The sequence below is a fragment of the Schistocerca serialis genome, chromosome 4 (genome assembly GCF_023864345.2).
Source record: "Schistocerca serialis cubense isolate TAMUIC-IGC-003099 chromosome 4, iqSchSeri2.2, whole genome shotgun sequence".
Taxonomy (NCBI): Eukaryota; Metazoa; Arthropoda; class Insecta; order Orthoptera; family Acrididae; genus Schistocerca; species Schistocerca serialis.
In genome coordinates, this window is record NC_064641.1 from 69,866,518 (window position 1) to 69,892,903 (window position 26,386).

General features: G+C 42.0%; 1 protein-coding gene across 1 annotated transcript in view; it reads left to right on the forward strand.

The window, feature by feature from the left end:
• Positions 1–26,386, forward strand: part of LOC126473947 (ubiquitin domain-containing protein UBFD1-like) — a 59,353-nt gene that overhangs the window by 8,819 nt on the left and 24,148 nt on the right. The window contains exon 3 of the mRNA XM_050101308.1: positions 15,077–15,228. Within this exon, the coding sequence (XP_049957265.1) occupies positions 15,077–15,228 (152 nt within the window). The remainder of the gene's footprint in view (positions 1–15,076; positions 15,229–26,386) is intronic.

Below are 26,386 nucleotides of genomic sequence, written 5' to 3' on the forward strand. Positions count from 1 at the left end.
TCCAGGTCACAGTATGATCATTTACAGTATCGTGCGACACTTGATTTATAACTATGAAATAATGTTAAAAATGTCAGACAACAGTTTATGAAGTTGTGGTAATTTGACTGGAAACTCATGTTAGGTAATACCTGCTAGTGCAGTAATTGTAGTGTATTGAAGTGCTTTGTTGCAGATTGTCAGGTGCTACCTGTCTACTTTTAGACTTCAGGAAGCTCTTCAGTTGCTGTGAGTTTAGGATATATTCTTGCATCTGTGATAGCCAGGTCCACATGGATCCAGCAGTAATAATGATTGCATGTGGCTCAATGTGACTTGGGTGTCCCTAAAATCCCCCAATTATCTGCCCCTTGTGCAGCACCTACTTCCTTTCTTGTGCTGGAATCCCCCATCTCAGACTGTCCTTGTTTCTCCTGTATCCCTTCCCATGGTGACAGTGTTTGATGTTAACCCAGCTCTGTGTCTAGCTTCTGTTGTTTTACATCTTTATGCATTTCCTCTGCATCAGTTTTTCAGCAGGAGTAATTTCTGGTCCCATTTTGCCTTTGACCTCCATTTTGAAAATTTTTCTATAGTGTTTATCGGGTGGGAAAGAATAGCTTAAATAGCATAAACTTTTTACGCTGCTAAAGATCCCCTGCCCACAGTGACTACCTAGGCTCATTTATGCACTTAAATGCCAATGCAGTAGCCAGTCTAATTTGATAGGGATCATTAATGTACCACTTCGATAGGCTTGTGACAACACAGGGATCACACTTCTGATGCCTGAGCTGCTAGCTCCCCATGCATGTGTAGAAATACATACCCAACTTCTTGGGGCATTGGGACTCCTGTCAACAACCTTTAAGCTAGATGACCTTTGCTGTGGCTAGGTGGCATCTGTGTGGAGAGCCCTTTTTCAGAATATGTGGAATCAGTGTTCATGTTTCACACATGAAACATTTCAAACTACATCAATGTAATGGCTCTATTGATATGGCTGTCTCGACTAATAGGTATTGCCATTTCATTGAGGACAGTTATGTAGGATATAACAAACATGGTAAAGCAGAACAAACACAGAACAAGCAGCCAGAGGTGTTCACACACTTCTCAGATTAAACACCTTCTGTGAACAAATTCCTATAAACACTACACTCGAAACAATAGGTCATTCCATTTCAAATCGACCAATAAAAAAATTTTAACCTTTATGTTTGACAGTTTTGTAATTTTTTTGTCATACCATTCAACTTATCAAACTAACATCAAATAAAAAATTAGAGGATAATGAATAACAATCTGTTATCTGACAGTGGCTTAAGAAAGCTTAAAGCCGGTTCATAACGAACTAATAAATAGTGTGCACCACCAACATATGGTACAGTATTTTTTTTGATTTACACAAGGTGTTTGATACAACATGGCATTTTCACATTTTGTCATATTTGCATGAATAGGGTTTACAAGGAAATTTACCAGTCATCATCTGTGTGTGTTTTTTTTCCCCCGACTATTTAGAGCCTGGGTTGGCTTGACCCTTAGTAACAGATACATGCAGGGCAGTAGAGTCGCATAAGGGTCAGTGCCACACTTTTTGCAATTACAGTAAACGGCATTGAAGATGTGATGGCACAGAGTCACACCAGAATTATATTTAGTTGATCTTTGTTTAAGCTATAGCTCCATATCACTATGTAAAGCAGAATGCCAACTACAGACAACTATATGGAAAGCAAGAAAATGGGCACAAAACCATGAATACCATTTCTCTCCGACTAAATCAAGAGCTGTGTGCATTTGTAGAATACGGCCTCCCCATCCTTGGTGAGAAGTACATGTTGAAACCCAATGGAAATAAAGGACCACTACCATTTTCTAAGACTTCTTTTTGATGATAAGTTTATATGGTTGCCACATACGCAACAACTCAAGACTTCCAGCATGAAGGAACTCGGTACTCTCCGCTTCCTCACTGACAGTACCTGGGGTGCGAATCACAGTTTCATTAATATTTTGTAAAGAACTCATTTTATCCTATTTGGACTACAGAAGCAGCACTGACCATCCTAGAAATATTAGACCCTGCCCACCACAATGGGATCCATGTTGCAACCGGAACTTTCCAAAAAAGTTCAGTTGATAGCCTTCTTGTAGAAGCAAGAATACCGTTACTGAAATACAATTTAACCACACAATCATGATTAATCAAATAACGAATCAGCCTTGGCATTCAATTTTATTCCACAATTCAAAGACAAGTTACTCATGAAACACATTGTAACAGAACATCTGGCAGTGTAGGGCTGGGAGACATCAGACACGAACTTCAACGTCCTCCAATTATCAGTATGCAACACTCCACCACAAACACCTCCATGGTATGTTCCCCAACCAGAAGTAAAGATAGACCTAAGTTGTGGCACCAAAGACAATAAAAGTTCCAGTTTTTATCACTGTGTGCTTTATTCAGTCATCAAGAGTATTCACATGTTAAATCTCCTTTAGGCCGTTTGCCCATTGGTGCAACACACCTGCAAGGAAATGTATGAGCATTGGACAGCTGTCACTTCAGAGTCTGACCCATTGTGCTGCATTGTACCTTGTCCACAGGCGCAACTGCGGTCCATGTGCAATGCAACATGTATGTGCGTAACTCCCATACAACCACGTCCAATGCAACTGCTCTGGCAGTTGCGTCACAACTCTGGTGTGACTTCCCGCATGGTATTCTTTCTTGGTGATTAGTTATGTCAGATTGGGTCCAAGTAATTTGTGCTAAGCTGGCTTTAACAATGGAGAGTCATCCGTGTCTATATAGTCACAGTTTGCCAGTATATTCAAACAAAATTGCTGTGGAAAAAGCATGAGAAACTGTAGGAAAAGAAACTGATGCGAGTGGTAAGTACATTGGTAGTTATTTCAGTAGTATCAGCATTGAAGTGTTTCAGGTTGGCTTGAGCTGCGTGATGGTTTGTTCTACTTCACCTCGTGCACCTAGCACTTAGTAAGTTACCACTTCAACATAAATAAGTTGCCACTTGAACATTCCTTTTATATACAATGAATGTTGCTTACTGAATATTCGGTTGCTGTTAAGTATTATTAATCAAGTCCAACTAGCCTGTGTCTTGAATCTGTGTGCCTTTGTCCCCAAATTTGGCTCAGACTTCACCTCCTTACAGACTGCGGATAAAGCTGCAGAAAATTAACTTCTCATTTTTTGCTCACCTCACCACCTAAGTAAAAAGTGAGATTCAATTCACCTTCTTATATTATCTTCAAAATTAGAACTCAATACATGATAAATGAGGACAGCTACCAACCTGTATACTGCCTCTCTGTGCTATGTACATAACAAATCTGATATTCAGCCAGGTAGTTAACAAGTATAATACCTTTATTATCTTTGAGATTTCGTGTTCTTAGATTTCATAGAGCTCTTTCCTTCTGCACTGCCTGCTCTATGGAAATACTATCTCCACCTCAGCATGTACGATTGTCTGACTACTACCCACTTCCATACATTCGCTGGATCATTAGCTCTGGTATCATCATCTACAATTTAAAACACCTCCCAACAATAAGGTGCTCACCACTTATCGATTACTCTCTGACATGTGTATTTAAGGATGTTATACCTCTTATTTAGGGAATGGGATGTATCACTACAGTGTACATATGATATCGTGGCGATGTACAGCAATTTAACTGTGTGTTGATAATGTATTGTTCAGTGTTATCTGTTTTTTAATTATTATTGTGAAGTATTTTTATTAGAGCAACAAAAAAATCATCATGTGTTTTCATAGCTGATAATTGTTTTTATTTTGATTTAATTATTATTAACATAATACTTCCATAGCCAAGGTAAAGCAATATTTGGTGTCAGGAAATATTGCGTTAAAAGATTTTGTAATCCTGGTCAAAGCCATATTTGCTTACTGAATATGTTTTCTCTTCTCTGTTTCTAGCGGGCACACACACACACACACACACACACACACACACACACACACACACACACACAGCTACTCACTGTTGAGATTCTTTTGCAAGTTATTAAATTTTGCAAAATGCAGGCTCATCATACTCAATGCATGACCCTGACTCAATCTACAGTTGAATATCCATGTGAGGTGATTGTCTTTTTTATGAAATGGTTGCATGAGATATTTTTGCAAAGGAACTACTTCATCAACAACAAAATAAAATGAGAACTTTGGTCTTGTAATGTCATGAGGTAAGGTACAAGGTTCAGGCAAACCAAGAGTTCATTGTTGTAGCCTGTGGTTCAGGCTTGAAGCTTTTAGAATTCCACCATCACCGTTTCTTCCCAAGATATCCTGTTTCATTTACAGTGACATTTGCCATTGGAATTGGCTGCAGCCATCAGCATGATTGAATGGTATGACTTATAGCTGAAATCTGTTAGTCCGCTTCTAAGAATTTTCTTAAAAGTGTATGTGGGTTCCATGTATCATGCCTATGCAGATAGGTAGTTCCAAAGAGACTGAAAATGCTGTTTGTTTCCAGAGAGTTTTGTCTGAGCTGGCATGCATTGCTTCTGCAGCGTGTTCCAAATAGCTTCGCAGAATTTCTTTGTTGTTCTTCCAATGGTACAATTCCCATGAATGAAATAAAATGATAGTGAGGGGAGACTGCATCCACTTCCCAAGTGCCTAAAACAAAACTATCTCTTATAAGAGGAGTTGTAAGCGAAATTGCACTGATAAATTTTATAATTTTTTCTTGAGCTGTTATGAAACTTAGAAAACTGAAACTTGGCAACTGAAAACACTGTGCTTAAAGTAATACTACTTAATATTTACAGTATTTTTAATGGTATTAAATTAACATTGAAACACTGAAAAAAGTGATGTACCTGTTTCTCCAATACCATTGCTGATACACATCTGAAATTTAGGGCAGCTTTAGTTGATGTAGGTACAAACAAATTGGTGGAAAGAATTTTTTAAAACAATGTACTTTTCTTTATATTTTAATTACCTTCTGTAAAGAAACATGGAGAAATGGGGACTGTATTTTCAAGGAGTCAAAACCAGGTTGTAGTGGCGGCAAATGAAAGAAAGAATATTATTTGTATAAGGAGCTGCAGTTTCTAGTTCGTCATGAAACCTTAAGCTAGCAGATGTTGCTGGAAGTTTGCCTCCAGCTCCCAAACAAGAAAGTGAGGCTCTCAGCAGTGCACATATCAGTGATGATGAAGAAGAAATTGATGATGACAATGAGTTATCAAATGAATATGCTTCCCCAGATAATAAAACTCCAATACAGGCATCATAACTCAGCACTAAGTCTCAGCCTACCTCGGTATTTCTGAAATGAAGACCAAACATACTGTGAAGAAGGTAAAAGTCTAATCACTAACATCTGCAGCCGATAAAGCTTTTATAGACTTTTGTAATCAGCAGATTAATTTCACAGAAGACAGTCTGAGTAAACATGTTTCAGTAACAGATGTGAAAAACATGACACACAATTTTGTCTGTTCAGAAGTGAAGTGGTACTATTGACAGATGGTATTCTCGAGTCCTCCAACTCGTCAGTCATCTCCGTGCCCACAGATGACTGCGTGAAACACCTCTTCCATATAAAACTCACGAACATGTATCCTCAGTTCTGTGTGCCACATCCCATGAACCATTTACTTCCCAGGATTCCCAGTACCCATCAGTCAATTGGTGGCAGTTTGGTGCAGGCAGCCCAAATGTTTAGTTCTATGAACTCACATTGTTATTTTTCATGTCTTTGTGTTAAATTTTTTTTTAAATACAATAGAATTATAACATTTGTAATGAGCTTAAATTTATAAATACATTTGCTTCACGGTAAATTTCTTTTATACTTTATAATGATTAATAAATGCACCTTACCTCAAAATAAGTGATCTTTCTTCAACTGAAATACTTTTCCTCCATTTTATGTCCTTTTTTGTAATGATTGAGCAAAGATTTTCAGCCAGCTCCTCAGCTTCTTTGACATTCTATAAATTCCTTTGAATTTTACTTGCACTAATACAAAAGCTGAACATGTCTGATTATTGTGAATGAGAGGATGAAACCAGAATTTGTTTTCTTCGAAGCTTCCTCAACTACCAATATGCCACGAGAAAATTACAAACTGCATAGCTTGGCATTGTTGAGCAAACTGACAAAATTCAGCACTTTTGAGATGGTTGCCCATTGCAAAAAAGTTGCATCAATGGACAAAGAATGTGCGATGCAATTCTCCTTCAACTGTAGCCAAAACGTTGTGTTGCATCAGTGGATGAACAGCCCTATACAGACAGCTCAGGAGATAATGAATAAGTTTTCTATGCATACGTAAACAACTGCAGTTGAGAACAATATTCTCTGTCAAAAGAATGCAGCATACATTCTGCAGAGTTGATCGCCATACATAGAACATTGCAAAACGTGATAATTTTTCCTTGACAGATTTTCATTATTTTGCGAACAATAGGTAGGTGCTACCCAAAACATCCATTGGTCTCTTCTGCCACCCATGACAAACTGTCGAACTGTGTGCCCTCAGCATACAGTGCTTTTTCTTTTTTTTCCTTAACCATGTTGGCATTCCAGGTAATGAGCTGGCTGACAAACTAGCCAAAGAAGCAACAGGGATGGAAGCACTCAAATTCAATGTCCCAACTGATGAACTGAGGGCACACATTAGACCCTGCATCCTGAAGAAACGAGAAGACAAATGGCAATTAAGTACACGATACAATTAACTATGGACCATTGACACACTGCTAAGGCAAACTTTGCTACAAAGCTCAATGAGGAAGGCATTGCCTTGTGCAGATTACGAATTGAACATACCAAAATAACTCTAACATCAACATAGTTGAGTCTCTTTACATTTACAATCATCTTGAACATCCCAATTATCCAATGAGGGAAAGGAGACCAAAGCTTAACATTGAATCTGAACCATTTGTCAATCCTGGTAGCTTGTCACGTTGTTGAGAGGTGAAGGTTAGATTACAGGCAGATTGAAAATTTCTGTGATCCAAACCTGATTCCGTCCTACAACCTCTGTTTCCACACTCTTGCCTTAGCTTTAGATCACCAAGCCCAAAAATACATGCACTCTTTGACATGACTTAAAAAAGGTATGTTGTTTTCAATATTTTGTAGTCATTTGACACTACTTGGACATGTATCTTCGAACTGCTCTCTGAATAGCGCTTCTATACAATTTGCACATTTTTATGCCATTTTCCCACTTGATGTTATTTCAGATATCTGTTTTGCCATTCAATACATGTTTGTTGTCAATTTTACCCTTTTACCCCATTGAGAAATCTGAAGTACTTACCTTACTGTGATATGTTGACCATTCAGCATCATAAAATATACCTTATCTGTTCTAGTTTGACAAATAATAAATTTCTTGTTTACTGTGAGTGCATAGTGTGTGGAGCTGAAACCTCAGTGTATTGTCGTTGAAAAATGAAGTGCTCACAGATGTGTTGTGGAAACTGCGTTGCGAATATGGTTTTACAGCATGTGAATGTCAGTATTCACAAAGTCTGGGGCCAATGGGCACCTTAGCTTGTGAAGAGTCTCAGATATATTTTAGATATTTTGCAGTACACTAGAGCAAACCCTCCTATCAGGATACATTTTTGGGTATGAATAGCTCCCATTGGTTGCAGGATCATTTTCAAAGTGTATATTAGGATTCAACTTACACACAAAATTTGCAGCTTTCGAGAGAGATATCAATGTACATCTAACAAAGAAGTTGTTGAAGGGAAAAATGCCCTAATATGTTATAGTTCCCTGGATAGTTTTGAATAGTTGTTCCAGCAGAGAAAATTTCTCTTCTGTGTAAGAATAGAAGTTAGTTTATGCTTTGTTACATTGCTTGCAGACACCCACAGCAGCCCATTATGAAAAAGTAATATGCACCTCTTGCTACAAAAGTGTCGAGGTGTTGATGTATCAGTAAGCAGTTTAGGGGGCACACGAAAACAAGAAATATGATGTAACAGTCAAAGGGAGTACTCCGTGACTAAAACAACTTGTCGTTTGATATTTGTCACACTGCAGTACAGTACTATCAGCTGCCCCTCTGTTAAAGCTCAAACAGCACATTGTGGCGGGTGACCAGCACTGGCGCTTCTCCAACTTGCCCATCACTCAGCAGAAGGAGAACGGACTGCTGTCAGATTGTGTCTACACTGCATTACTTGAAAACTGCATGTGGTCTGACGTTTGGCAGTGGCTAGTCCGTGTCATGTTGTAAGATTTGTTTAGATCAATTAAATTCCAAGGCTTTCAAAGCTGACAAATTATTTTAATCTGACTATTGGAATGGACTAGGAAACAGTCAGTGATTAAAGGGTCACTGCAGGTGGGGGGAAAACAAACAGCCATTGTTTAGAGTCCTTATGTCAGTGTCTTAGGACAAGTTAACTTTGATGCACATGTTATAAAAAACAGTGTTGATGAATAACGAGTTTTATGGGTAACTTTTGTGATTGAGGACCTTTACTCTTCCACAGAATAACATTTTTACCCACACATTCCTTCCTCCTCCCACCCAGTGTTCAAGTGATTTCTGATTGTTAAAGATTTGTTTGTGTTTCTATATATGTTGATTACTTAAAGATCCCCAATGATCTCCCCTCAGTGGGCTCACAGCTATCTCATTAGTGAGTTGGTGGGTAAACAAGGGGCCCAAAGCTACTGCAGCACTTCATTCCTTTCTTGTGATGTGTAACATGCCACACTATTATTTATTAATTTATATTTAATTGTTGCTTGCTGTGGTCTAGCTGTTTGGAAAATAAGGTGCCGGACATTCATACATAGCCGGTTTTGGAGGATGACCTTACCCCAGACATACATGCGTCGATAAATAAAGTTCTGAACCTTTGCCCACAGCACATGCCTTGTCTATTCTCCCACACTGTTCTATAACTTGGTTCCTTCCATAATATTGTAATAACCTCTCAGACAAACAGAAGCTAAACGATGTCAAAGTTAGCGTAAGGAGGGCTATGCGTGAAGCGTTCATTGAATTCGAAAGTAAAATTCTATGTCCCGACTTGACAGAAAATCCTAGGAAGTTCTGGTCTTACGTTAAATCAGTAAGTGGTTCGAAACAGCATATCCAGACACTACGGGATGATGATGGCATTGAAACAGAGGATGACACGCGTAAAGCTGAAATACTAAACACCTTTTTCCAAAGCTGTTTCACAGAGGAAGACCGCACTGCAGTTCCTTCTCTAAATCCTCGCACAAACGAAAAAATGGCTGACATCGAAATAAGTGTCAAAGGAATAGAAAAGCAACTGGAATCACTCAATAGAGGAAAGTCCACTGGACCTGAAGGGATACCAATTCGATTCTACACAGAGTACGCGAAAGAACTTGCCCCCCTTCTAACAGCCATGTACCGCAAGTCTCTAGAGGAACGGAGGGTTCCAAATGATTGGAAAAGAGCACAGATAGTCCCAGTCTTCAAGAAGGGTCGTCGAGCAGATGCGCAAAACTATAGACCTGTATCTCTGACGTCGATCTCTTGTAGAATTTTAGAACATGTTTTTTGCTCGCGTATCATGTCATTTCTGGAAACCCAGAATCTACTATGTAGGAATCAACATGGATTCCGGAAACAGCGATCGTGTGAGACCCAACTCGCTTTATTTGTTCATGAGACCCAGAAAATATTAGATACAGGCTCCCAGGTAGATGCTATTTTTCTTGACTTCCGGAAGGCGTTCGATACAGTTCCGCACTGTCGGCTGATAAACAAAGTAAGAGCCTACAAAGTAAGAGCCTACGGAATATCAGACCAGCTGTGTGGCTGGATTGAAGAGTTTTTAGCAAACAGAACACAGCATGTTGTTATCAATGGAGAGACGTCTACAGACGTTAAAGTAACCTCTGGCGTGCCACAGGGGAGTGTTATGGGACCATTGCTTTTCACAATATATATAAATGACCTAGTAGATAGTGTCGGAAGTTCCATGCGGCTTTTCGCGGATGATGCTGTAGTATACAGAGAAGTTGCAGCATTAGAAAATTGTAGCGAAATGCAGGAAGATCTGCAGCGGATAGGCACTTGGTGCAGGGAGTGGCAACTGACCCTTAACATAGACAAATGTAATGTATTGCGAATACATAGAAAGAAGGATCCTTTATTGTATGATTATATGATAGCGGAACAAACACTGGTAGCAGTTACTTCTGTAAAATATCTGGGAGTATGCGTGCAGAACGATTTGAAGTGGAATGATCATATAAAATTAATTGTTGGTAAGGCGGGTACCAGGTTGAGATTCATTGGGAGAGTGCTTAGAAAATGTAGTCCATCAACAAAGGAGGTGGCTTACAAAACACTCGTTCGACCTATACTTGAGTATTGCTCATCAGTGTGGGATCCGTACCAGATCGGTCTGACGGAGGAGATAGAGAAGATCCAAAGAAGAGCGGCGCGTTTCGTCACAGGGTTATTTGGTAACCGTGATAGCGTTACGGAGATGTTTAATAAACTCAAGTGGCAGACTCTGCAAGAGAGGCGCTCTGCATCGCGGTGTAGCTTGCTCGCCAGGTTTCGAGAGGGTACGTTTCTGGATGAGGTATCGAATATATTGCTTCCCCCTACTTATACCTCCCGAGGAGATCACGAATGTAAAATTAGAGAGATTAGAGCGCGCGCGGAGGCTTTCAGACAGTCGTTCTTCCCGCGAACCATACGCGACTGGAACAGGAAAGGGAGGTAATGACAGTGGCATGTAAAATGCCCTCCGCCACACACCGTTGGGTGGCTTGCGGAGTATCGATGTAGATAATAATGAAGAGATTGTAATATGTGAACATTTTGGGCAACACAGTTAATTTATTTCGCTTTAATTTAAAGTGTCACATCCATACTTGTTCTGATCGCATTCACACTATTATTACAGTCACTCATTTGCCTCAAGTTTATATGAGTTTATCATTACCAATTCCTTGCAGCATGGTCGCATTTTAATTACCTGTCAACTCCTCTGATAAGAAATGAAGCCATGCTTTAAAATTATGTTTTACCACAAACACTTTTCCCTCATACATATGTGTCCTACTCGTGTGAGGGCACTGGTGCAATTGACTCATTCCTTCATGCCCTATGACTCCAGGTGCCAGCCTGTTCCTTTTAGAACTATGGGGCATCTCTGTCAGCGATGCTGCTGCGCTGTAGCAAAGAAATGTAAGAATAGATTTGATCCATCAAGTACAGGATCAATATTTATCTCCCAACTAATTATTCTCAAAATCCAAGTGAGATTTTGAAAATAAAAGAAAAATCCTCCCCAATACTGAAAAAGAAAATTCGCCACTGACTGAAAATAATTGAAAATGGCAGTGGTGCCCTCTTAGCTTGGCAACATTAATTCTCTCTCTATCTCTCTCTCTCTCTCTCTCTCTCTCTCTCTCTCTCTCTCTCTCTCTCAACCACTGTAATGTGCTGCGAGCTCACTCTTCTTCCACGCCACTCAGGTTTATGTTACGTACACGATGACTAGGTGACCTATTGACAGCTGGCTCGCCCCTGTTGTTGTTGGCTGATAGGACCGATTTTTGTGCTTGCTGAAGACATCCAGCTGGCTGTTGAATTCTCTCCAGTCCATTGGCTGCTTCATTCACTGCCTGAAGTCTCACCACACTATCAGGCTGCTCTCCGCAGTGCCATTCTGCAGTCAAATGCAGCACCTCGCTTTACTGGCTCTTAGCATGTAACAACCCATCACACTTACTATCTCTTGAATTGCTCTGCTTTCAACACAACAGGCTAAATAAGAGGCTGTGTAACTGAATATGTTCAAAGCAGCCTGTCACTAAACTACATATACTCTTAATTTTTAGACATGTCCATTACAAGAGTCACAATAAACATTCATAAACTTAAATAGAAGGAAACATAGTCAAATTAATATACCAATACAGTATTGACATGTCCATTATTGGCAGTTAGATATATTACACTTAATTACTTCATCAGCACTGTTAATTTTACTTCCTATTTTCCTCTTCTTCTGGGGGGACAGATCTCTAGTAAAATATTTCTTTACATGTGCCATGTTGCGTACCATATATGTATTAAAGTTCCAACGTGTTTGGGAGTTTGTGCTGTAACCTTATATTGTCCTTTATATGCATGATGGAACTTTTAACACCGAATCCATGACATCCTAAATTGTAGGATGCTCCAGTTTATCATATTGTTTTCACCTAGCATCAGGTCTTCAGTAACTGTTTCTTCCACTATTTTGACCTTTTCCTTCCATGTAACATATATATCGTAGAGATCGGTAGAGTCCTGAGCTGGCAGGGAATCAGACCAGTCTTCTGCCACCCAGGAAGATTAAGGAAATGTTGCGACCCATGAAAGATAATCTCGGCCTGAGAGTACCGGAAATTTACAGCATTCCTTGCGAGTGTGGCAAAATTATATGGGCCAGTCTATAAGAACTGTTGCCGACTGCTGTGTGGAACGTCGGCGTCACCTGAAATACAGGTATCTAGAAAAATCAGCGTTGGCTGAGCACAGTTTGTTAAATAAACATAAGATTCTATTCGATACAACAAGAATACTTGCTCACACTTCAAACTATTGGGACTCTGTCATCAGGGAAGCAGTTGAAATTAGACTATGTGAAAATAATTTCAACAGAGACTCCGGATATGCACTCACCAAAGCATGGATGCGCGCAGCTGATAAAGAAAGAGCGCAAGGGAGACTTCTTACATTCCTCCCAGTTCTCCGCCTGTTGCGATGGATGGCGCTACAAGCAACGCTGGATAAAGTGCGGAAACAAAATCTACGGACATAGAGGCCACCACCTCCGTTTTCACCATGACGTTATCCAGTCAATCAGAAGCCGTCCACTGCTTATAAAAGCGGAAGCCTCACTGGTCCACGACAGTCAGTTTTACCCCTGATGAAGATGACGGAGGTAGTCATCGAAAGCTCAGGATTTTATCCAAATTTGACGCGGCAAGTAAACAGAGAACTTTTTTGCAAGGACTCTGTCGTGAAAAACTTCGTAGTCATATATATGTGACTTCTTGATCAAATCTACAGTGAGGCCCTATTACACCATCAAGTTTCTTTGACAAAGATATTCAACAAAAAAATTTGATAGTGTAACACGGGCCTAAGCAAAGAAGGGAAAGCAGAAAGGTGGAAGGAGTATATAGACACTCTACACAAGGGTGATGTACTTGAAGGCAATATTACAGAAGTGGAAGAGGGCGTAGATGAAAATGAAATGGGAGGTACGATACTGTGTGAAGAATTTGGCAGAGCACTGAAAGACTTGGGAGTACACTACATTCCATTAGAACTACTGATAGCCATGGGAGTGCCAGCCATGACAAAACTCTTCCATCTGGTGAGCAAGATGTATGAGACAGACAAAATACCTTCAGATTTCAAGAAGAATACAATAATTCCAATCCCAAAGAAAGCTGGTGTTGACAGGTGTTGAAGTTACTGAACTACAAGTTTAATAAGTCACGGCTGCAAAATATTGACATGAATTCTATACTGATGAATGGAAAAACTGGTAGAAGCCAGCCTTGGGGATGATCAGTTCAGATTCCATAGAATTGCTGGAGCATGTGAGGTAATACTCACCATTACAACTTATCTTAGAAGATAGTTTAAGGAAAGGCAAGCCCACGTTTCTAGCATTTGTAGACTTAGAGAAAGCTTTTGACAATGTTGACTGGCACACTCTTTCAAATTCTGAAGATGGCATTGGTCAAATACAGGGAGCAAAAGGCTATTTACTATTTGTACAGATACCAGATGGTAGTTATGAGGGTCTAGGGGCATGAAAGGGAAGCAGTGGTTGGGAAGGGAGTGAGACAGGATTGTAGCCTATCCCTGATGTTATTCAGTCTGTATATCGAGCAAGCAGTAAAGCAAGGAAAAGAAAACTTGAGAGTAGGAATTAAAATCCACGGAGAAGAAATAAAAACTTTGAAGTTTGCCAATGACATCTAGTACTGTCAGAGACAGCAAAGGAATTGGAAGAGCAGTTGAACGGAATGGACATTGTCTTGAAAGGAGGATATAAGAACATCATCAACAAAAGCACAGCAAGGATAATGGAATGTCGTCGAATGAAGTCAGGTGATGCTGAGGGGATTAGATTAGGAAATAAGACACTTAAAGTAGTAGATGAGTTTTGCTATTTGGGGAGCAAAATAACTAATGATGGTTGAAGTAGAGAGGATATAAAATGTTGACTGGCAATGGCAGGAAAAGCGTTTATGAAGAAGAGAAATTTGTTAACATCGAGTATAGATTTAAGTGTCAGGAAGTCATTTCTAAAAGTATTTCTATGGAGTGTAGCCATGTATGGATGTGAAATGTGGACAATAAATAGTTTAGACAAGAAGAGAATAGAAGATTTCGAAACGCGGTGCTACAGTAGAATGCTGAAGATTAGATGGGTAGATCATGAAACTAATGAGGAGGTACTGAATCGAATTGGGGAGAAGAGGAATTTGTGATACAGCTTGAGTAGATGGAGGAATCAGTTGGTAAGACATATTTTGAGGAGGGATCACCAATTGTATTGGAGGGCAGCGCGGAGGGTAAAAATCGTAGAGGGAGACCAAGAGATGATTACACTAAGCAAATTCAGAAGGATGTAGGATGCAATAGTTACTAGGAGGTGTAGAAGCTTGCACAGGATAGATTAGTGTGGACAGCTGCATCAAACCAGTCTCTGGACTGAAGAGCACGACGACGACGATGAGGACAGCGACAACAACCACCACCATGTAGTTAAGCCCCTTCAAAATTGTCATTCTCTTTTACTTTGGTATGTTGAACTTTCATGATGGTTATATTTCGATGGTTATATTTCATGTGAAGATAAAGGTAGACATAAAAAACCAAGTGTACACTGTAGTAAAACTATCATAAATGTGCATTTGTATATTTACAGTTGAGAAAGTATGTATGTCTTGGCATCTCACATAATTTCTTGTATAGTTAATATCTACATAATCTGACTGGAACAGAAATAAGAGGATTATGGTTTATTTTGCAGGTGTTCCACAGGCCATGCAGAAAGTTATGATAAAAGGACTTGCAAAAGATGAAAGGACACTGAGGGAACTTGGTGTTGTTAAAGGTGCTAAAGTAATGGTTGTAGGCTCAAAATTGGATGATGTGCTGGCAGTGTCTACCCCCAGCAAGCAGGTATTGTGTTTGTAGTCACTGTTGCATTGTAGCTTATTTGTGTAAGTTTGTAAGAAAAAACAAATAATGGAGAAAGGAATTCAGGGAACTTGTTTACCTCCAGATTAATGTGGCTGGCACAATATTATCTTGTTCTAGTAAAAGTACAACTCATGCCCGCCCCCTCCTCCTTTGTACCCCACCCCCCCACCCCCAGTGTTCACTAGGAACGAGAGATGGTTCTAAGGTCAATGTGATTTTGAGAGTCCATAGGTACTTTCTGTCATTTATTCATAGAACAAGAGAATTCGCAGCTGCTTATAGGTTTGTTGGCTGATGCTGACACAACAGAATCAACTATTAACATTGGTCTGCTCACCATGCTAACAGTAAGACAACTGATGTTTGCTGCAAGCACTTCACTACTTGTGTTGCATGTGGCATTTTCCTCTTACCATGCCCCTCACCCCTCTGACAGCGGACTTTGTATGGTACGAAAAGAAAAGGATTGTTCAATAAATAATGCCCACACTTTTTTCGCAGAACTTGTTTACTCTTGAGATTCAGAATCTGGTTACACTATCAGTTGATAATTCTTTTACATGTACTATTTTTCTGCATAGCCTCGAGGACATTGTATGGCCTGTGTTCACTACTATGAATTACGTTCTCATTGTCTTCAAAGTGTGTTCCACATAGAGAATCCTTAAGTGGTCCAACATGTGGAAATTCAAGGATGAGAGGTCTTGGGGAATGGGTTGGATATGTTCACATTCCTGAGGCTTGCGTGTAGTGGTGATAGAGCAATGTTTCTGTTGGGTTCTTGTCACACTATTTACTTTGGAAATGGATCTTGAGTTTTTGTCAGGGTCTTCACGTATGACTCTTAATTAAATGGTAGGCCTCTTGGAAAAACATACACGAGAATGGCACCACCTCTACACCAGAAGACTATCATGACTTTGCCAGCCAATTGAGCTACTTTGAATTTCTTCATTCCATTGATTGGCTTAAAATTGTTTCTAGCTTGAAGTGAGGCAACCAGGTTCTGTCACCTGTAACAGTCTTCTGAAAGGATTCTCCATTGGTCTGAAACTGAATCTTGTCATTTGTTGCTAACATTCATTGAAGCCATCTTGCTTTGAATGTCAGAAGAGGTTTGCCTGGCTTTAGTATCGCTATAATCTTTGCTCGTTTAAGCTGGTGTGGGATATTACCCAATTCTAAAATATCTGTTAAGAAGTTTGCGAGCCATGTTCTAGTATATTTTCCACAGTGAAGTAGGAATTCCGGGTGGATGCCATCGAGGCCGGGAGCCTTGCCACTTTTGATTTTTGACAAGGCTGCTGCAACTTCTTCCGCTGTGATAGGCTGGGTAAATTCGGAGGTAGGCGATGCCCTTTGTTTTAAGGATCTTAATTCACTTTTGACGGTCGTGGTGTGTGTTCTGTCCCTTGGTGCTCTTGAGGTTCTAACTATGTGTGCGGCCACATTGTTAGGGGCTATCGGGTGGGTGTCTTTTATTTTACGTTTACTGCCTCCCAGGTTACGGAGTAGGGTCCGTGCTTGCCTACTGGATTTAGTGAAATCTAGATTCTCCACGGTGTCCATCCATTTTTCCCGTCGAGCTGCGTCTAAGCTGTGCAACAGTTCGTCCGCGATTTCTTGGTTGTTGGTTTCGGTAAATTCCTGGTACAGGTCTCCGCATCTCTCATTCCAGCCTGGGATGTACTCTTTCCGGTAGCCTCTGGGTACATTCCTCTTAGCCGTGGCGATGACTGCTCCCACAAATCTGTCACAGTTGTCCCTAGTCGGGGGTATCCAACCTAGACACTTGTCAAGGTTTTCTGCAAAGGTGGCCCAGTCTGCCTTCTGGAAATCCCATCGTGGGCGAGGAAAGGATTTTATGATTGGGATGTTAATTCCGACTTTTAAGATAACAGGGCGATGCTGGCTATGTGGGAAATCAGACAGGACTTCGCGAGTTGCGGCTAGCGGTTGGTTGTTTTTGTTTTTAGTGACAAAGCATAAGTCAGGGTTATAAGCTCGTCTCCATGCTGCTGATCGAAATGTTCCGCGGTCCTTGGCGTCGAAAATCAGGTGGGTGTTAGTCTCCTCACTTCAGCTCGTCAGGGATTCACCGTTCTGGTCGTTTCGTGCGTACTTCCAGTTCTCATGGTGACTATTAAATTCTCCTACGTAGATAGCAGGGTGGGGATATTCTTGGAGTACTTCTGGAGGCCATGGACAGCCGGGAGGCTTATAGATGTTAACTATAGTGGTCTCGCAAATTTTGACAGCAACTTCATGTATGTTGTTGTCTGTAGATATCTTACACAGGGAAGCATTTTCTATCTTATTTCGTATGTAGGTTGCCACGCCGTAATTGCGGTGATAGGTGGCTGCCAGTATCTCGAATCCAGGGATTTTTCCTCTATAGGCCAGCTGATCTACGTTTTCCGCATGAGTCTCTTGTATCGCGACTACGTTGATTTTGTTCTGAGTGAGAACTCTCTGGAGAAATTCACATTTGCTCCTACTTATGCCTTCAATGTTTAGGTGGCAGACTCGGAGGCACGGTCCGAGTGCTCTAGTCAATTCTTCATCGTTCATTTGGTCGGTATCACTCATGATGTGTTTACCAGGAGATCCAGCACAGGATTATCTGGATCATCTGGTTACCTTTAGTGCTAGTTCATTTAGCATTACCCAGGGTGCACGTGTAGTATTCTACTATGGACGCGAACTAGCCTTACACCCCAGAAGTACATAGGCAAAGATGTTGTTGAATGACAGGTGAGGTATGAGCGGCGGCAATTTGAAATTAGCGGAGGTTGAGGCATGGCGGGTAACGAGAAGAGAGGATATACTGAAGGGCAAGTTCCCATCCTCAGAGTTCTGACAGGTTGGTGTTAGTGGGAAGTATCCAGATAACCCGGACGGTGTAACACTGTGCCAAGATGTGCTGGCCATGCACCAAGGCATGTTAAGCCACAGGGTGATCCTCATTAACAAACACTGTCTGCCTGTGTCCATTCATGCGAATGGACAGTTTGTTGGTGGTCATTCCCACATAGAAAGCTTCACACTGTAGGCAGATCAGTTGGTAAATCACATGGGTGCTTTCACACGTGGCTCTGCCTTTGATCGTGTACACCTTCCGGGTTACAGGACTGGAGTAGGTGGTGGTGGGAGGGTGCATGGACAGGTTTTACACCGGGGGGGGGGGGGATTACAAGGGTAGGAGCCAGAGGGTAGGGAAAGTGGTTTGGGGATTTCATAGGGATGAACTAAGAGGTTACGAACGTTAGGTGGGCGGCGGAAAGACACTCTTGGTGGAGTGGGGAGGATTTCATGAAGGATGGATCTCATTTCAGGGCAGGATTCTAGGAAGTCGTATCCCTGCTGGAGAGCCACATTCAGAATCGGATCCAGTCCCGGAAAGTATCCTGTCACAAGTGGGGCACTCTTGGGGTTCTTCTGTGGGAGGTTCTGGGTTTGAGGGGATGAGGAAGTGGCTCTGGTTATTTGCTCCTGTAACAGGTCGGGAGGGTAGTTGCGGGATGCGAAAGCTGTTTTCAGGTTGTTGGTGTAATGGTTCAGGGACTCCGGACTGGAGCAGCATCCTCCTACAGGCCAATCGCAAATTAGAACAGCATGCCACCCTCCACCTCAAAAAACTATCCAATCTCCTGGTTTCCCACCTCCGGAAAGGCAACTCACTCACCCTTCATAACCTTTCCAGCAAACCTCAACCTCCTCTCATTGCACACAGACCCAGTCTCTCCCATCTACTCAATCTCCCACTTCCAGCTCCACTCCCCCCAAAACCTCAAAATTCCAATCAACACAATCTGGAACCACAACACCCTAATTCAGTAGTTAACCTTTCCTCCAAACCTCTCTCCCAATCCGAAACCTCTGTCCTATCCAAAGGCATCCCCTTCAGCCCCACTCCCAGATTCAACCAAACAGCCCTTGTCAAAGATTTACTGTCCTACACCCGTACTCTCTGCTGGAAATATCACTTTGCCACGAAGAAAAATGATCCTAATCCTACTCCTAATGGTCCAACTCCCCAAGACACTATCCAAATTGAACCCTGCCTGGAACAGTTCCGTCCTCCGTCACAGCGGGACCCACCTCCTCTTCCTCAAAATCACCCTCTCCAAACTTTCCAGGAGTTTCTAACTTCCAGCCTTGCCTCTCAATCCTTCTTGAAAAACCTTAATCCTGCTCCCAACATCACCACTGCTGAAGCCCAGGCTATCCGTGATCTGAAGGCTGACCGATCCATCGTCATTCTTCTGGCGGACAAGGGTTCCACAACCGTGGTACTTGATCGTCGGGAGTATGTGGCTGAGGGACTACGTCAGCTTTCAGACGACACTACATACAAAGTTTGCCAAGGTAATCCCATTCCTGATGTCCAGGCGGAGCTTCAAGGAATCCTCAGAACCTTCGGCCCCCTACAAAACCTTTCACCTGACTCCATCAACCTCCTGACCCCACTAACACCCTGCACCCCTACCTTCTACCTTCTTCCTAAAACTCACAAACCCAATCATCCCGGCCGTCCCATTGTAGCTGGCTACCAAGCCCCCACAGAACGTATCTCTGCCTATGTAGATCAACACCTTCAACCCATTACATCCAGTCTCCCATCCTTCATCAAAGACACCAACCACTTTCTCGAACGCCTGGAATCCTTACCCCGGAAACCATCCTTGTAACCATTGATGCCACTTCCTTATACACAAATATTCCGCACGTCCAGGGCCTCGCTGCGATGGAGCACTTCCTTTCACGCCGATCACCTGCCACCCTACCAAAAACCTCTTTCCTCATTACCTTAGCCAGCTTCATCCTTACCCACAACTTCTTCACTTTCGAAGGCCAGACATACCAACAATTAAAGGGAACAGCCATGGGCACCAGGATGGCCCCCTCGTACGCCAACCTATTCATGGGTCGCTTAGAGGAAGCCTTCTTGGTTACCCAGGCCTGCCAACCCAAAGTTTGGTACAGATTTATTGATGACATCTTCATGATCTGGACTCACAGTGAAGAAGAACTCCAGAATTTCCTCTCCAACCTCAACTCCTTTGGTTCCATCAGATTCACCTGGTCCTACTCCAAATCCCATGCCACTTTCCTTGACATTGACCTCCACCTGTCCAATGGTCAGCTTCACACGTCCGTCCACATCAAACCCACCAACAAGCAACAGTACCTCCATTATGACAGCTGCCACCCATTCCACATCAAGCGGTCCCTTCCCTACAGCCTAGGTCTTCGTGGCAAACGAATCTGCTCCAGTCCGGAATCCCTGAACCATTACACCAACAACCTGAAAACAGCTTTCGCATCCCGCAACTACCCTCCCGACCTGGTACAGAAGCAAATAACCAGAGCCACTTCCTCATCTCCTCAAACCCAGAACCTCCCACAGAAGAACCCCAAAAGTGCCCCACTTGTGACAGGATACTTTCCGGGACTGGATCAGACTCTGAATGTGGCTCTCCAGCAGGGATACGACTTCCTCAAATCCTGCCCTGAAATGAGATCCATCCTTCGTGAATTCCTCCCCACTCCACCAAGAGTGTCTTTCCACCGTCCACCTAACGTTCGTAACCTCTTAGTTCATCCCTATGAAATCACCAAACCACCTTCCCTACCCTCTGGCTCCTACCCTTGTAACGGCCCTCGCCCCCCCCCCCCCCCCCTCCCCGCTGTAAAACCTGTCCCATGCACCCTCCCACCACCACCTACTCCAGTCCTGTAACCCGGAAGGTGTACACGATCAAAGGCAGAGCCACGTGTGAAAGCACCCACGTGATTTACCAACTGACCTGCCTACACTGTGAAGCTTTCTATGTGGGAATGACCAGCAACAAACTGTCCATTAGCATGAATGGACACATGCAGACAGTGTTTGTTGGTAATGAGGATCACCCTGTGGCTAAACATGCCTTGGTGCACGGCCAGCACATCTTGGCACAGTGTTACACCGTCCGGGTTATCTGGATGCTTCCCACCAACACCAACTTGTCAGAACTCCGGAGATGGGAACTTGCCCTTCAGTATATCCTCTCATCTCGTTACCCGCCAGGCCTCAATCTCCGCTACTTTCAATTTGCCGCCGCTCATACCTCACCTGTCTTTCAACAACATCTTTGCCTCTGTACTTCCGCCTCGACTGACATCTCTGCCCAAACTCTTTGCCTTTACAAATGTCTGCTTGTGTCTGTGTACGTGCGGATGGATTTGTGTGTATGTGCGAGTGTATACTCCGCATACTCCTTTTTTCCCCCTAAGGTAAGTCTTTCCGCTCCCGGGATTGGAATGACTCCTTACCCTCTCCCTTAAAATCCACACATCCTTTCGTCTTTCCCTCTCCTTCCCTCTTTCCTGATGAGGCAACAGTTTGTTGCAAAAGCTTGAATTTCATGTGTATGTTTGTGTTTGTTTGTGTATCTATCGACCTGCCAGTACTTTCGTTCGGTAAGTCACATCATCTGTGACTTGTTCATCATATCGATAAAATAATTGTGAAAATTATCTACAGAACATGACATAACTAAACTAAACTTACAAGTGTATTGCGTAGATGCCATCTTGATGGTCTGTTATGCCTTTGCAATCTATCAAAATTCTATCAAAACTTCACACACACGGAGGGGAAATGTCATATTTGAAGCATATTGAAGGACAATGCCGAATGTGTATTAATTACTGTAAAAAAAATGAGACATTATTTATTGAACAGCTCATTCATACACCTGTATGGCTACATTTTATTGGCACAGGTTTGATAGGGGTTTGTGTTGGGTGTGAGAGGGAGAGGCAGCAGGTGCACAGGGAAGAAATGTGGCACAAGTGAGCTCATTCTGGTTGCAGGCATGGGAGTAGTGTGGGGCACACAATTGTGCTGGCCTCAAATTATGCTAGCCCCTGACATGCACTAACCACCTCTTCTGATCCATAACCCTAACTTCTGTCATACCACAATCACACCCTATTTCCCACAGTATCTTTCGACCTCTGTAGTATTTCATTCTCCCAGTGAGCTTCTCTATATCGTTAGTGTCTTTTGCACAATTCGTCTTGCCTGCAGCCAGAATGAGTTCTTCAATGCAGTGTTGCCATACTGTGCATCTGCTGCTTCTTTCTCCCCCACCCTTCCCCACATCCTTTTTTGCCCCACACACTCTACTTGGTACAACCCCCATTCCAGTTGAGCTGCCATGCTGGCACAATTTAATCAGCCAGAACAATGAACTCCTATACATGTATGAATGTGTAGACTATTGTTCTGAAGAGGGACTCATCCAAAACCAAACAAAGTTTTTAGTCTTGTTAATGCATATCAATGACTTAGCACGCAACTGTTCTCTGTGTTGTTAAATTTAATCCTTTAATTTAGAGTAGTTTTCCACATCACAGTAGTACTGGTGTTGACACCTATGATGAAATGTTGACACTGAATATCAAACATACATTTCTCGTCCACAGCTCTGCAGGGCACAGTTCAACATTGTAAAGATAAATCTAGTACAGGCTGACAGGTCTGAATGGTTGTACTATGGTTGCTTTAGAAGAAAGGTACTATACAATACATGCAGGTTGTAGCATATTCCTAGAGTCATCATTTAAAAGTTTATGTTGAAACTTTGTTAATAGACTTTCTTGGAATGGTTACGTCAATCTTAGAGTCTTCCAGTTCAGTTCCTTCGTTATCTGTGTGACACTCTCCCATGGATCAAACAAACATGTGACCATTTGTGCAACCTTTCTCTATATTCATTCGATATCCCCAGTTAGTCTGCTTATTACGGGTCCCACACTGTTGGATCACACGAGTGATTTGTAAGCAATCTCCTTTGTAGACTGATTGCACTTCCCCAGTATTCTACCAATCAACCAAAGTCTACCACCTGTTTTATGCACAACTGAGCATATGTGATCATTCTATTTCATATCCTTGCAAAGTTTTATACCGGGTATTTCTATGAATTGGCAGATTCCAACAGTGACTCTTTGATATTATACTCACAGGATACTAAGTTTTTTTCATTTTGTGAAGTGCAAAATTTTACATTTCTTAACCTTTAGAGCAAGCTGCCAATCTTTGCACCACACTGAAATCTTATCAAGATTGCGTCATCTGCAAAAAGTCTGCAAAGTCATTAATATACACTATGTGATCAAAAGTATTCGGATATCAGCAAAAACATACATTTTTCATATTAGGTGCTTTGTGCTACCACCTACTGCCAGGTACTCCATAACAGCAACCTCAGTAGTCATTAGACAGCATGAGAGAGCAGAATGGGGCACTCTGTGGAACCCATGGACTTCGAACGTGATCAGGTGATTGGGTGTCACTTCTGTCATACATCTGTATTTGAGATTTCCACAATCCTAGTGATAGTGAAATGGAAACATGAAGGGACACATACAGCACAAAAGTGTACAGCTCGACCTCGTCTGTTGACTTACAGACGCCGCTGACAGTTGAAGAGCATTGTAATGGGTAATAGGCAGACATGTATCCAGATCATCACACAGGAATTCCAGACTGCATCAGGATCCACTACAGGTACTATGACAGTTAGGTGGGAGGTGAGAAAACTTGGATTTCATGGTCGAGCGGCTGCTCGTAAGCCACACATCATGCCGGAAATGCCAAATGACGCCCTGCTTGTTGTGAGGAGCATAAACATTGGACGATGGAACAGTGAAAAAACATTGCATGGAGTGACGAATCACGGTACACAATGTGGTGATCCGATGGCAGGGTGTAGGTATGGCGAATGCCCGGTGAACGTCATCTGCCAGCATGTGTAATGCCCACAGTAAAATTCGGAAGCGGTGGTGTTATGGTGTGGTTGTGTTTTCCTGGAGGGGGCTTGCACCCCTTGTTGTTGTGCGTGGCAGTATCACAGCACAGGCCTACATTGATGTTTTAAGCATCTTCTTGCTTCCCATTGTAGAACAGCAGTTCAGGGATGGCGATTGCATATTTCAACACGATGTTCATAATGCATGGCCTGTGGCGGAGTGTTTACACAACAATAACATCCCTGTAATGGACTGGCCTGCACAGAGTCCTGACCTGAACCTTTGGGATGTTTTGGAATGCCGACTTTGTGCCAGGCCTCACTGACTATCACCAATACCTCTCCTCAGTGCAGCTCTCCGTGACAATTGGGCTGCCATTCCCCAAGAAATTTTCCAGCACCTGATTGAATGTATGCCTGCACGAGTGGAAGCTGTCATAAAGGCTAAGGGTGGGCCAGCACCATTATGAATACCAGTATTACCGAAGGAGGGTGCCACAAACGTGTAAGTCATTTTTAGCCAGGTGTCCAGATACTTTCGATCACATAGTGTCTGTGCAAGATGAACAGCAAGGGTCCCAACACACTTCTTTGGGACACAGCTGAAGTTCCTTGAACATCTGACAGTGACTCTCCATCCGAGATAACATGTTGCATCCTCCGTACCAAAGAGTCCCCAATCCAGTCACAAATTTCACTTGATACCTGATGTGATCGTGCTTTTAACAATAAGCATAGGTGTGGTACTGAGTCAGATGCTTTTTGGAAATCAGGAAATACTGCATCTACCTGATTGCCTGAATCCAAAGCTTTCAGTATGTCTTGAGAAAAGTGTGAGTGGGGTTTCATATAATCGATGCTTTTCGAATCCATGTTGGTTGGCATTGAGGTCATTCTGTGCAAGATACCTCATTATGTTTTAGCTCAGAATATGTTCTAAGATTCTACAACAAATTTATGTCAAGGATATTGAACAGTAGGTTTGTGAATCACTTCTACTACTCTTCTTGTAGAGGGGTGTGACCTGTGCTCTTTTTTTTTCCCCAAGAACTGGCTTCTTTTTTTGGGGGTGGGGGTGGGGGTGGGGGGATTCTGTGATAGATCATACTTAGAAGAGGGTTAACTCAGCTGCAAATACAGTATACAATCTGACAGGGATTCTGTTGGGGCCTGGAGTTTTGTTTAGTTTTAACGATTTCAACGGTTTCTCAACACCACTGACTGACACTAACTTTTGTTGTGCTCATCTTTTCAGTAGGACGAGGATTAAATTTGGGCCATTCTCATAGGTTTTCCTTTGTAAAGGAAAATTGAAAACGAAGTTAAGCATTTTAGCTTTCGCATTGCTACCCTCAATTGCAGCTCGTGTCTCACTCACTTGGAACTGGACACTAATTTTTGTGCCACTAACAGACTTTATGTATGACCAGAATGTCTTTGGGTCTGTGAAAGATCACTGGACAATACTATGCTACAGTAGTAATTGAAGGTCTCACACATTGTGCTGTTGACAGCCAAACGTTTTTCATTCAGCATCTGTCTGTCTTCAGCCCTATGCTTTGTTTTACACCTATTATGCTGTGGTCTCTGTTTCTGTAGAAGTTTCTTTACAGTGACTGTATACCACGGAGGTTCCCTCCCATTATGAACTGTTCTAATATCTATCCAATGCATGGTCAACTATCTTTTTAAACTTGAGCCATAGTTCCTCTACATGTGCCTGTGCTGAAAGTTTCAGGTTCCTTATTGAGATATGACACTACTGACTTTTTATCTAGTGTACTGAATTTATAAATCTACATCTATATCTACACAGATGCTTCCAATCGCTTGGGACTTTGTGTTGGGCTTATTACAATGTCACCGATATGGGAGTCTCTCCGATGATCAGAGGATGTTATATTTGTAGGATTCTCCTGTACAAACAATTTCTTGAATGCAAAATTTAAGACTTTGGCTTTTATTTTGCTATTTTCAACTGCCACACAGACTGGTCAACACGGGTCTAAATGGAAGCCTTAGATGCGTGAAAGAAGGTTGTATACGTGGAAGTAGCCTGGAGATACTAGAAGGTATTAGATAGATTATATAATGGTAAGACAGAGATTTAGGAAAGAGGTTTTAAATTGTAAGACATTTCCAGGGGCAGATGTGACTCTGACCACAATCTATTGGTTATGAACTATAGATTAAAACTGAAGAAACTGCAAAAAGGTGGGAATTTAAGGAGATGGGACCTGGATAAAGTGACTAAACCGGAGGTTGTACAGAATTTCAGCTAGAGTATAAGGGAAATATGGACAGAAATGGGGGGAAAGAAATACAGTAGAAGAAGA